Source organism: Somniosus microcephalus, chromosome 4 (assembly GCF_052327205.1).
Source record: "Somniosus microcephalus isolate GS21.2 chromosome 4, FLI_Smic_1.0, whole genome shotgun sequence".
NCBI lineage: Eukaryota > Metazoa > Chordata > Chondrichthyes > Squaliformes > Somniosidae > Somniosus > Somniosus microcephalus.
Genome location: NC_140990.1, coordinates 33249468 through 33261446, shown reverse-complemented (window position 1 = coordinate 33261446; position 11979 = coordinate 33249468). Strand labels below are relative to the sequence as shown.

The window sequence follows — 11979 nt, the reverse complement described above, 5'->3', positions numbered from 1 at the left end:
GAAGGGATGGCCAGCACATGGCGACTCACTGTTGCCAGCATTCTCAACAAGGAGAGAACAGCTGTCAGTGTGCCGGGGGACCTTGATGTGTGGATCCCGAGTGGTAATTCCACCCAAGTTAAGGGATAGAGTGCTCAATGAGCTTCATGAGGTTCATCTGGGAGGGGTAAAAATGAAAAGCCTAGCCAGGGCTTATGTGTGGTGGCCGGGAATCGATAAACAAATCGAGGACCTGACCAAGAGCTGCTCAGGATGCCAGAAAGTCCAAAATGCATCACCACAGGCCCCTCTACACCCATGGGAGTGGCCCTCATCTCCATGGCAACGGGTGCATATTGATTTTGCTGGTCCATTCATGGACTCAATGTTTTTAATAGCCGTGGATGCGCACTCGAAATGGCCTGAGGTCATCAAAATGTCCTCCACCACCACGGAGAAAACGATTGCAGTCCTACGGACCATTTTTGCCAGGAATGGCTTGCCAGAACAGATTTGCTCCGACAACGGACCACAGTTTGTGTCCGAAGAGTTCCAGAGGTTCTTGAAAAAGAATGGGGTAAGGCATTACACATCCGCCCCGTATCATCCAGCCACAAATGGATTGGCTGAGAGGTTCGTACAAACCTTTAAGAAGGCAATAAAGGCTACGTACAATGACAACATTCTGCTGCAGCACAAGGTGGACAATTTCCTGTTCGCCGACCGGAATGCGACACATGCAGTCACCAACCAGGCCCCAGCCATGATGTTCTTTAACCGAAGGTTAAGATCTCGCCTGGATTTGCTCAGACCAAACGTACGAAGAGATGTTGAGAGTAAGCAATTCCAGCACATCCATGTGTGACGGGGTTGGGGAGCCACGGGGCCGTGTTCACACGGGGCCGTGCTCTCCGGGTAATGTAAGTTCTGGACCCAAGCGCAGAAACGAGGCGAGAGGCAAATATACAGTACTTTGTTTGAACTTTACTAGATTCACACATAACTAGATTAACACAAGGAACACAGCAATATACATAAGAACTAGAGACAAGTTACAAAACAACACTAAGCTTGAGACAAGCTACCACAAGGGCAACCGGCTTGCCGAGACGGGACTCGAGACAAGCTACCACAGGGGTAAGCCACACATAACTAGATTCACACAAGAAACACAGCAATATACATAAGAACTAGAGACAAGTTACAAGACGGCTAGTCAAGATAGGAACTCAGGACAGCCTCCATGAGGAAAAGCCACTTGTCCATACTGAGCTTGAGACAAGCTACCACAAGGGTAACCGGCTTGCCGAGACGTAACTCGAGACAAGCTACCACAGGGGTAATCAGCTTATCAATACAAAGCTCAGGACAAGCTCCAACATGGCAACACGCTAGTCCAGCCCAGCACCTTATCAAGACTAACAACAAGAACACAGACTTAGATACATCTTAAACACAGAGCTCGAGAATACATCTTAAATACAAGGCTCGGGAATACATTTTAAATACAAAGCTCGAGAGACACCATGGCAACCAACTAGTTAAAGCCAGGAGCCACAGAGCAAGGGCTAGTCCCTCCGGTTACCCGGCTAGGACTGAGCTCAGAGTGAAGAAACCAAAGAACTTATATACCAAGAAAACCAGGTGAAACCCATGAACAGCTAACAGGCCGTTAAGACTTAACACAGAAGACTAGGAACAATTAACACAGGAGACTAGGACAATTAACAAAGGAACAAACAAGTGAAGGTGCCATCTAGAGGTTGCAAAAAGGAACTGACTGGCACCCTCACACCATGAGAAGCCAACAAGGAGCTTCAATATAGGGCAACCAGTCTTGGCCCGCGACTACCGAACAGAAAAATGGCAGCCAGGAACGATATGCACAAGGCAGGGCCCACTAATGTACACAGTGGATGTTGGGGAGAGCATCGTGAGATGCCATGCTGACCAGATCCTAGAGTCACAGGAACAAGTCAACCCCATGCCTCGCCCATACGTACCTGGTGATGAACCCGACGTACAGGTAGCATCTACCCCAGAAACAGTAGCATCGGAAGCTGATGAACCAACCGACGACAGGGGGCCAGAATCGCCTCCGCACCAAGAGCAAGACACTCGGGAAAGGCGCTATCCAGAAAGGATCAGGAAGCCTCCCCAAAGACTGAATTTATAAATAGACTATTTTCAGCTAATGTTGCATGTTAAAAGTGTTAATTGTAATTAGTTTGATATTTAATTGTTAAATGAGTGTTATGGTACTGTTAATCTAAAAGGGGAGGAATTGTAATGTATGTACCTTTAAGGGGGGAACTACTTTTTACAGCTCATGTATACTGTAGTACCGGCAGTGACCACACCTGTATATAACGCTGAGTAGTAATCTGTACAGTTCAGTTGCAGTCTGAGCCACGTTTAGTAAACACCTATTGTACCGTTCTCCGCAGTCTGTGTTTCACTATACACGGACGTAACACCAACCACTAACCCCAATCCTAACCAATAACCACTAGCCCCAACCACTAACCCCAATCCTAACCAATAACCACTAGCCCCAACCACTAACCCCAATCCTAACCAATAACCACGAGCCCCAACCACTAACCCCAATCTTAACCAATAACCACGAGCCCCAACCACTAACCCCAATCCTACACCTTAACCCCAGCCCCTGACCAAGGATTATTGACAGGGATCAATGGAGGAGCTAAAGACCTGATAAAGGAACTATTTGAAACAATTATCTCGATTAAAGAAATAGTGCAAGGTATGTTAGTAACAAGAGATTAAATCAAAGAGACCATCAAAATCAGCAATGACAATTACAAAGATCAGAACATTTCTAAGGCTGTCAGATGCAGTATGTGTGGAGTTTTAAAAAAAAATCGGATCCAAGAGATGTTAAATGATACAGAAAATAACAGATTTCAAATCTTATGCAAGGTAGTTCTGTAAAGGGGTGGTTCAAAGGAATTTCAGATGAGTGTAAAGTGAGACACAACAGTTCAGTCTATGACACCCACAAGCCGTGTACACAAATGGAACAAGTTTGGGGTTTGATGCGGTAGAAGGTGAACTAGATGAGAACTGAAATAATCCAGAGTAAGAAAAGGCCCAAGAATGGAACAGTCAATAACAGAACATCAATTAGACTCCTCTTATCATGGAGAAATCAAATATTAGACACACTGCGTGTTTGAAACAAAGCTGATTTATTTAATATTTGTCCAGAATATTAATCTCAAGCCCAGTTATTCTAGTTATTAACATCAGCAGAAACAAAGCCGAATTGCCAGAGTGACCATGGTTCAGTCCTGGATGTGATTAACAGCAGCAATAACAGAAGAATCCAACCTCTGCAATCACTGGTGAACTCGCTGGTGTCTCAGCAGAGTGCATGACTGAGTGAATCCTTTCCCACACATGGAGCAGGTGAATGGCCTCTCCCCAGTGTGAACTTGCTGGTGATTAAGCAGGTTAGACTTCCAAGTGAAAACCTTCCCACAATAAGAGCAGGTGAAAGATCGCTCCTCAGTGTGAACTCGCTGGTGTCTCAGCAGAGTGCAGGACTGAGTGAATCCCTTCCCACGCACGGAGCAGGTGAATGGTTTCTCCCCAGTGTGAACTTGCTGGTGATTAAGCAGGTTAGACTTCCAAGTGAAAACCTTCCCACAATAAGAGCAGGTGAAAGATTGCTCCTCAGTGTGAACTCGCTGGTGTCTCAGCAGAGTGCAGGACTGAGTGAATCCCTTTCTACACATGGAGCAGGTGAATGGTCTCTCCCCAGTGTGAGTGTGTTGGTGGGTCAGCAGGTCGCTTGTGTTTTTAAAGCTCTTCTCACAGTCAGAACATCTAAATGGTCTCTTAACAGTGCGAACAAGTTGGTGAGTCAGAAGATGGGATGACTGAGTGAATCCCTTCCCACACACAGAGCAGGTGAACGGCCTCTCCCCAGTATGAACTCTCTGGTGTATCTGGAGCTTGGATAACTCTGCAAATCCCTTCCCACACATGGAGCAGGTGAATGGTCTCTCCCCGGTGTGAATGCACCGAAGATTTTCCTGCTTGGATGGATAATTGAATCCCTTCCCACAGTCCCCACATTTCCACGGTTTCTCCGTGGTGTGGGTGTCCTTGTGTCTCTCCAGGTTGGACGATCGGTTGAAGCCTCGTCCACACACAGAACACATGTACGTTTTCTCCCTGCTGTGAATGGTGCGATGTTTTTTCAGGTTGTGTAACAGTCAGTGCTCTGGAACACTCTCACTCGGGTGTGTCTCGGTGCTTTTCCGGTCACACTGATGTTTGAAATCTTTTCCCACAGACAGAACAGACAAACATTCCTCCTTCCACATTCAAAGGCCGATGATATTCAGGTCCTGATGAATTGAGTGACTGTCAGACCTTGATGTGATGTTTGGTTTGAGTTTCCCATCTGTAAATCCTCCCCTTCAAATACCCTGTAAAAGGAGTTTACAAAAGCCATCACTGTAAGTACAGGATAGAAATTCAGAACAGACTATTCTAGTTTCTATGGAACATTCTTTCCTCTCTTGTTCCCCCAAAGCTGTAAATCCCCATCCCACACACTCTCCCTCCTCCCTGTGCTGAAATCCAAACCCATCGCACCATCTCCAACATTTCTTTCCTCCACTCCCAGTTTTCCCCCTCCCTGTACTCTGGTTGGGTTCAGTTCTACACCCGCTGTGTGCAGAGTGAGAATAAAATCAATGAGTCAATGATTGTCTCTCCTGGTCACTGGGACCCTGAAGCCCCGCCCACTCTCTGTTCCTGTACCAAGATGGCCACGCATGCGCCGTGCTGCAGGTAGAACTGGTCCGTCTTCGCTCCACCAAGATGGCGGCGCGTAAATGATGAGTGGTTTTGATCGAGCAAGTAGGGAGAAACTGTTCACTCTGGCAAGTGGGTCGGTAACCAAAGGTCATAGATTTAAAATAGTTGCTAAAAGAACTAGAGGGAAATGAGGAGAATTGTTTTCACACAGAGGGTTGTTAAGATCTGGAACGCACCATCTGAAAGGATGCTGGAATCAGGTTCCACAGGAACTTTCAAACGGTAATTGGACATGTACTTGAAGAGGACTAGTTTGCAGAGTTCTGGGGATAAAGCTGGGGTTTGGGACTAAATTGGACAGCTCTTTCAAAGAGCCGGCACAGACACGATGGGCCGAATCACCTCCTTCTGTGCTGTTAGATTCTATGATCTGTGTGATGACACTGGTGACTCTTAAGGTTCTTCGAGCTTTTAAAGCTCTTCCCACAGTCAGAACATTTAAAGGGTCTCTCATCAGTGTGAACTCGCTGGTGATGCTTCAGATACTGGGAGCTTTTAAAGCTCTTCCCACAGTCAGAACACTGAAATGGTCTTTCCCCAGTGTGAACAAGCTGGTGTTCCTTCAGATCCCTGATGCTTTTAAAGCTCTTCCCATAGTTAGGACACTGAAATGGTCTCTCGCCAGTGTGAACAAGCTGGTGTCCCTTCAGATCCTGGGGGCTTTTAAAGCTCTTCCCACAGTCAGAACACTGAAATGGTCTCTCATCAGTGTGAACAAGCTGGTGTTGCTTCAGTTCCCCAGGGCTTTTAAAGCTCTTCCCACACTCAGAACATTGAAACGGCCTCTCATCAGTGTTAGCTCGCTGGTGTTGCTTCAGATCCCCAGAGCTTTTAAAGCTCTTCCCACAGTCAGAACACTGAAATGGTTTCTCGTCAGTGTGAACTCGCTGGTGTGTTTGCAGGTGGGATGAACAAACAAATCCCTTTCCACATACGGAGCAGGTGAACGGACTGTCCCTGGCGTGACTGCGCCGTTGAACTTCCAATGAAGACGGGGAACTGAATCCCTTCCCGCCGTCCCCACCTTTACCCGGTTTCTCCCTGGTGTGACGGTGCATGTGTCTCGCCAGGTCAGGTGATCGGCTGAATCCGCGTCCACACACTGAACACGTGTGCGGTTTGTCATCGCTGCGATCGCTGCTTTCTCTTTCCATGTGCAAAGGCCGATGATATTCAGGTCCTGATGAATCGAGCGACTCTGTCAGATCTTGACGTGATGTTTGGTCTGAGCTTCCCGCCAGTAACTGCTCCACTTCTATAACCCTGTAAATTGAGATCAGAAAAGGATCAGAGACAAACTGTTGTTTAATTTTCCCCTTTCCGAACCTAGGGGCAGTGAAGCTGATTTTCAGGCCCCACCTGCCGCAGAGGTTGGTTGAAAGGATCAGCAGTAATGGCGGCTGTAATACCCACAAGCCCCCGCACTCCAGAAAGCGCTCTGTTGACTCTGAGTCCCGCCCATGTGCTCATGGCCCCTGCGCTCACCCTCCTGCTCCACAATCGCCCGTCCCGATCGGTCTGCAATGCGCATGCTCAGCGCACAAAACCCCGCGGTTGGAACATCGGGCGCGCATGCGGAGCCGCAACATCTGGTACGCGTGCGCGGCTCAGGTGGGGGGCGAATCGGTGTTTCGCCTCAGCCCACAGGGAGGTGCGCATGCGCAGGATGACCCAACATTTTTCCTGTCAGCAATCACTCCCTCGTTTCTTTAATAAAAACAGAAAATGCTGGAAATACTCAGCAGGTCAGGCAGCATCTGTGGAGAGAGAAACAGAGTTAACGTTTCAGGTCAATGACCTTTCATCAGAACTGCTTGTTCTTTAGTGTCAGCCAGTGGCTCAGTTGGTAGCACTCTCGCCTCTGAGTCAGAAAGTTGTGGGTTCAAGTTCCACTCCAGAGACTTGAGCACAAAAATCTAGGCTGACAGTCCAGTGCAGTGCTGAGGGAGTGCTGCACTGTCGGAGGTGCCGTCTTTTGGATGAGACGTTAAACTGAGGCCCTGTCTGCTCTCTCGTGGATGTAAAAGATCCCATGGCACAATTTCAAGAAAGAAAGACTTGCATTTATATAGTGCCTTTCATGACCACCAGATGTCTTGAAGTGCTTTACAGCCAATGAAGTACTACAATGAAGTAGTCACTGTTGTAATATGGGAAAAAGCAGGGCAGTTATCCCCAGTCTCCTAGCCAATGTTTATCTCTCAATCAACATAAAAAGATAGATTTTCTGGTCATTATAACATTGCTGTTTGTGGGAGCTTGCTGTGCGCTAATTGACTGCCGCATTTCTTAAACTAATTAGTGGGGGGGAGGTTTCTAGAGAGCAAATAATAGAAATGACAACGGAGAAGGTCATAGACTTAGGTAGCAGTGGGGGAATTAAAAAACAGAACGCGTCAGGAAGGGACAGAAGGTATGGAGTATAAGGTAAAGTACTAAAAGGGGAAAAACAGGAACTAAGTGTCACAAAACATATTGGAAAGTTCTTTATCTGAATGCACGTAGCATTCATAACAAAATGAATGAGCTAACGGCACAAATAACGACATATGGGTATGATATTGTGGCCATTACAGAAACATGGCTGCAGGGTGACCATGACTGGGAATTAAACATACCAGGTTATTTAACAATCAGGAAGGACAGGCAGGGAGGGGAGGTGGCTATGTTAATAAAGGAAGGAATCACTATAATACAGAGAAATTATATTGGTTCAAAGGAGCAGGATAGTGAAACAGTTTGGGTGGAGATAAGGAATAATAAGGGGAAAAAAACACTAGTGGGCGTAGTCTATAGGCCTCCGAACAGTTGCAACTCTGTTGGACGGAGTATCAATCCGGAAATAGTTGAGGCTTGTAATAAGGGAACATCTATAATTATGGGGGATTTTAACTATCATATTAATTGGACAAATCAAATTGGGCAGAGTAGCCTTGAGGATGAGTTCATTGAGTGTATTAGGGATGGGTTTCTTGAGCAGTATGTAACTGAACCGACCAGGGGGCAAGCAACCTTAGATCTGGTCCTGTGTAACAAGATGGGATTAATTAAAAATGTCCTAGTAAAAGATCCCCTTGGAATGAGTGACCATAACATGGTTGAGTTCGATATTCAATTAGAGGGTGAGAAGGTTGGATCTCAAACAAGCGTGCTGAGCTTGAATAAAGGAGACTATGAAGGTATGAGAGCGGAATTGATTAGAGTGGATTGGGAAAATAGATTAAAGGGTAAGACGGTACATGATCAGTGGTGTACATTTAAGGAGTTATTTTACAACTTCCAAAAAATATATATTCCACTGAGGAAAAAAGGGTGTAAAAGAAAAGATAGCCATCCGTGGCTAAGTAAAGTAATTAAGGATAGTATCCGATTAAAAACAAGGGCATATAAGGTAGCCAAATCTAGTGGGAGGATAGAAGATTGGGAAGTCTTTAAAAGACAGCAAAAAATAACTAAAAGATTGATTAAGAAAGGGAAGATAGATTATGAAAGTAAATTAGCAAAAAATATAAAAACAGATAGCAAAAGTTTCTATAGTTACATAAAAAGAAAAAGGGTGGCTAAAGTAAATGTTGGTCCCTTAGAGGATGAGACCGGGAAATTAATGGTGGGAAACAGGGAGATGGCAAAAACGCTGAACAAATATTTTGTATCAGTCTTTACGGTAGAGGACACTAAGAATATCCCAACACTGGACAAACAGGGGGCTCTAGGGGGGGGGAGGAGCTAAATACAATTAAAATCACTAAGGAAGTGATACTTGGTAAAATAATGGGACTCAAGGCGGATAAATCCCCTGGACCTGATGGCTTACATCCTAGGGTCTTGAGGGAAGTGGCGTTAGGGATTGTGGATGCATTGGTAATAATTTTCCAAAACTCCCTGGACTCAGCAAAGGTCCCGGCAGATTGGAAAACTGTTAATGTAACACCCTTATTTAAAAAGGGTAGTAGGCAGAAGGCTGGAAACTATAGACCTGTTAGCCTAACATCTGTGGTCGGTAAGATGTTAGAGTCCATTATTAAGGAGACAGTAACGGGACATTTGGATAAACATAATTTAATAGGACAAACTCAGCATGGTTTTATGAAGGGGAAGTCATGTTTGACAAATTTGCTTGAGTTCTTTGAGGAAGTAGCTAACATACAGGGTGGATAAAGGGGAACCAGTGGACGTAGTGTATTTAGACTTCCAAAAGGCATTTGACAAGGTGCCACACAAAAGATTATTGCTCAAGATAAAAAATCACGGGATTGGGGGTAATATTCTGGCATGGGTGGAGGATTGGCTCTCTAACAGAAAGCAGAGAGTTGGGATAAATGGTTCATTCTCAGACTGGCAATCAGTAACTAGTGGTGTTCCGCAGGGGTCAGTGCTGGGTCCCCAACTCTTTACAATCTATATTAACGATTTGGAGGAGGGGACCGAGTGTAACATATCAAAGTTTGCAGATGATACAAAGATGGGAGGGAAAGTAGTGAGTGAGGAGAACATAAAAAACCTGCAAGGGGACATAGACAGGCTAAGTCAGTGGGCAGAGATTTGGCAGATGGAATACAATACTGGAAAGTGTGAGGTTATGCACTTTGGCAGGAAAAATCATAGAGCAAGTTATTATCTTAATGGCAAGAAACTGGAAAGTACTGTAATACAAAGGGATCTGGGGGTCCTGGTGCACGAAACTCAAAAGGTTAGTATGCAGGTGCAGCAAGTGATCAAGATGGCCAATGGAATGTTGGCTTTTATTGCTAGGGGGATAGAATATAAAAACAGGGAGGTATTGCTGCAGTTGTACAAGGTATTGGTGAGACCGCACCTGGAATACTGCATACAGTTTTGGTGTCCATACTTAAGAAAAGACATACTTGCTCTCGAGGCAGTACAAAGAAGGTTCACTCGGTTAATCCCAGGGATGAGGGGGTGGTCATATGAGGAGAGGTTGAGTAGATTGGGACTCTACTCATTGGAGTTCAGAAGAATGAGAGGTGATCTTACTGAAACATATAAGATTGTGAAGGGGCTTGATCGGGTGGATGCGGTGAGGATGTTCCCAATGATGGGTGAAACTAGAACTAGGGGGCATAATCTTAGAATAAGGGGCTGCTCTTTCAAAACTGAGATGAGGAGAAACTTCTTCACTCAGAGGGTGGTAGGTTTGTGGAATTTGCTGCCCCAGAAAGCTGTGGAAGCTACATCATTAAATAAATTTAAAACAGAAATCGATAGTTTCCTAGAAGTAAAGGGAATTAAGGGTTACGGGGAGCGGGCAGGAAATTGGACATGAGTCTAGGTTCGGAATGGTCATGGCCCTGTGGGTAGTGGAGTGGGCCCAGGGGCCGTGTAGCCTTGTTCTGCTCCTACTTCTTGTGTTCTAATTCTGTGTTAGATTTCAGGAGGTGGTTTTATTCCTGTTCCTGGCTGGGGTGGAGATCGCCTTTACAGAAGGTAAGTACTGTAGAAAATATAGGGACAGAGTGATCTCCTGGACGAGTTTCGATCGCCTAGATGGGTCGGAGAGGAATTTCCCAGATTTTTTCTCCCAAATTGGCCACTGGGTTTTTTACCTGGTTTTTCGCCTCTCCCGGGAGATCACATGGGTTTGGGTGGATGGAGAGTGAGAGAAGATTTGAGGTTAGGATCAGATCAGCCATGATCTTATTGAATGGCGGAGCAGGCTCGAGGGGCCGATTGGCCTACTCCTGCTCCTATTTCTTATATTCTTATGTTCATACAACAGTGGCTACACTTCAAAAGTACTTAATTGGCTGTAAAACACTTTGAGATGTCCAGTGGTGGTGAAAGGCGCTATATAAATGCAAGTCTTTCTTTCTTCACTGGTCTCACCAGCGACCTCTTCTGACTGTTGGTTGATTGACATTACAAGAGGATTTGAGTACAGGACTAAAGAAGTCTTACTCCAATTATATAGGGCCTTGGTGAGACCACACCTGGAGCACTGTGTACAATTTTGGTCTCCTTACCTAAGGAAGGATATACTTGCCATAGAGGGAGTGCAATGAAGGTTCACGAGATTGATTCCTGGGATGGCGGGACTGTCGTATGAGAAGCGATTTAGTAAACTAGGCCAGTATTCTCGTGAATTCAGAAGAATGAGAGGGGATCTCATTGAAGCATACAAAATTATTACAGGGCTTGATAGGATGGATGCTGGGAGAATGTTTCCCTTGGCTGGGGAGTCTAGAACCAGGGGCCATAGCCTCAGGATAAAGGGTCGGCCATTCAGGACTGAGATGAGAAGACATTTCTTCACACAGAGGGTGGTGAATCTTTGGAATTCTCTACCCCAGAGGGTTGTGGAGGCTCAGTCATTGGGTATATTCAAAACAGAAGTCGATACATTTCTGACCAGTAAGGGCATCAAGGGATATGGCGATAGGGCTGGTGAATGGAGTTGAGGCAGAAGATCAGCCATGATCTCATTTAATGGCGGAGCAGGCTCAAGGGGCCAAATGGCCCACTCCTGCTCCTATGTAAAGAACTAGATGTAATATCTCCAAGATTGCAGACGACACAAAGCTGGGTGGGCATGTGTGCTGTGAGGAGGATGCCAAGAAACTCCAGTATGATTTGGACAGGTTGGGTGATTGGGCAGATGCAGTATAATGTGGATAAATGTGAGGTTATCCACTTTGGTGTCAATAACAGGAAGGCAGATTATTATCTGAACGGCAATAGATTGGGAGAAGGGGAAGTGCAACGAAACCTGGGTGTTCTTGTGCACCAGTCGCTGAAGGTAAGCATGCAGGTGCAGCAGACGGTTAAGAAGGCAAATGGTATGTTGGCCTTCGTAGCGAGAAGGTTCGAGTACAGGAACAAGGATGTCTTGCTGCAGTTGTACAGGGCCTTGGTGAGACCACACCTTGAGTATTGTGTGCAGTTTTGGTCGCCTTATTTGAGGAAGGATGTTCTTGCCATGGAGGGAGTGCAGCGAAGATTCACCAGACTGATACCTGGGATGGCAGGAATGATGTATGAGGAGAGATTGGGTCGATTGGGCTTATACCCGTTGGAGTTTAGAAGAATGAGAGGGGATTTCATTGAAACTTAGAAAATCCTAACAGGACTAGACAGACTAGATGCAGGATGTTCCCGATGGTTGGGGAATCCAAACCAGGGGTCACAGTC

General features: G+C 45.8%; 2 protein-coding genes across 2 annotated transcripts; both read right to left on the bottom strand.

The window, feature by feature from the left end:
* Positions 1-2617: 2617 nt before the first annotated feature.
* Positions 2618-4581, bottom strand: LOC147118574 (uncharacterized). The gene has a single exon (XM_085984479.1). The coding sequence runs from the start codon at positions 4167-4169 to the stop codon at positions 3342-3344; it is 828 nt and encodes a 275-aa protein (XP_085840605.1). The 5' UTR covers positions 4170-4581; the 3' UTR covers positions 2618-3341.
* Positions 4582-4599: 18 nt separating this feature from the next.
* On the bottom strand, positions 4600-6439 carry LOC147118573 (uncharacterized). The gene has a single exon (XM_085984481.1). The coding sequence runs from the start codon at positions 5985-5987 to the stop codon at positions 5190-5192; it is 798 nt and encodes a 265-aa protein (XP_085840607.1). The 5' UTR covers positions 5988-6439; the 3' UTR covers positions 4600-5189.
* Between the last annotated feature and the right edge of the window lie 5540 nt (positions 6440-11979).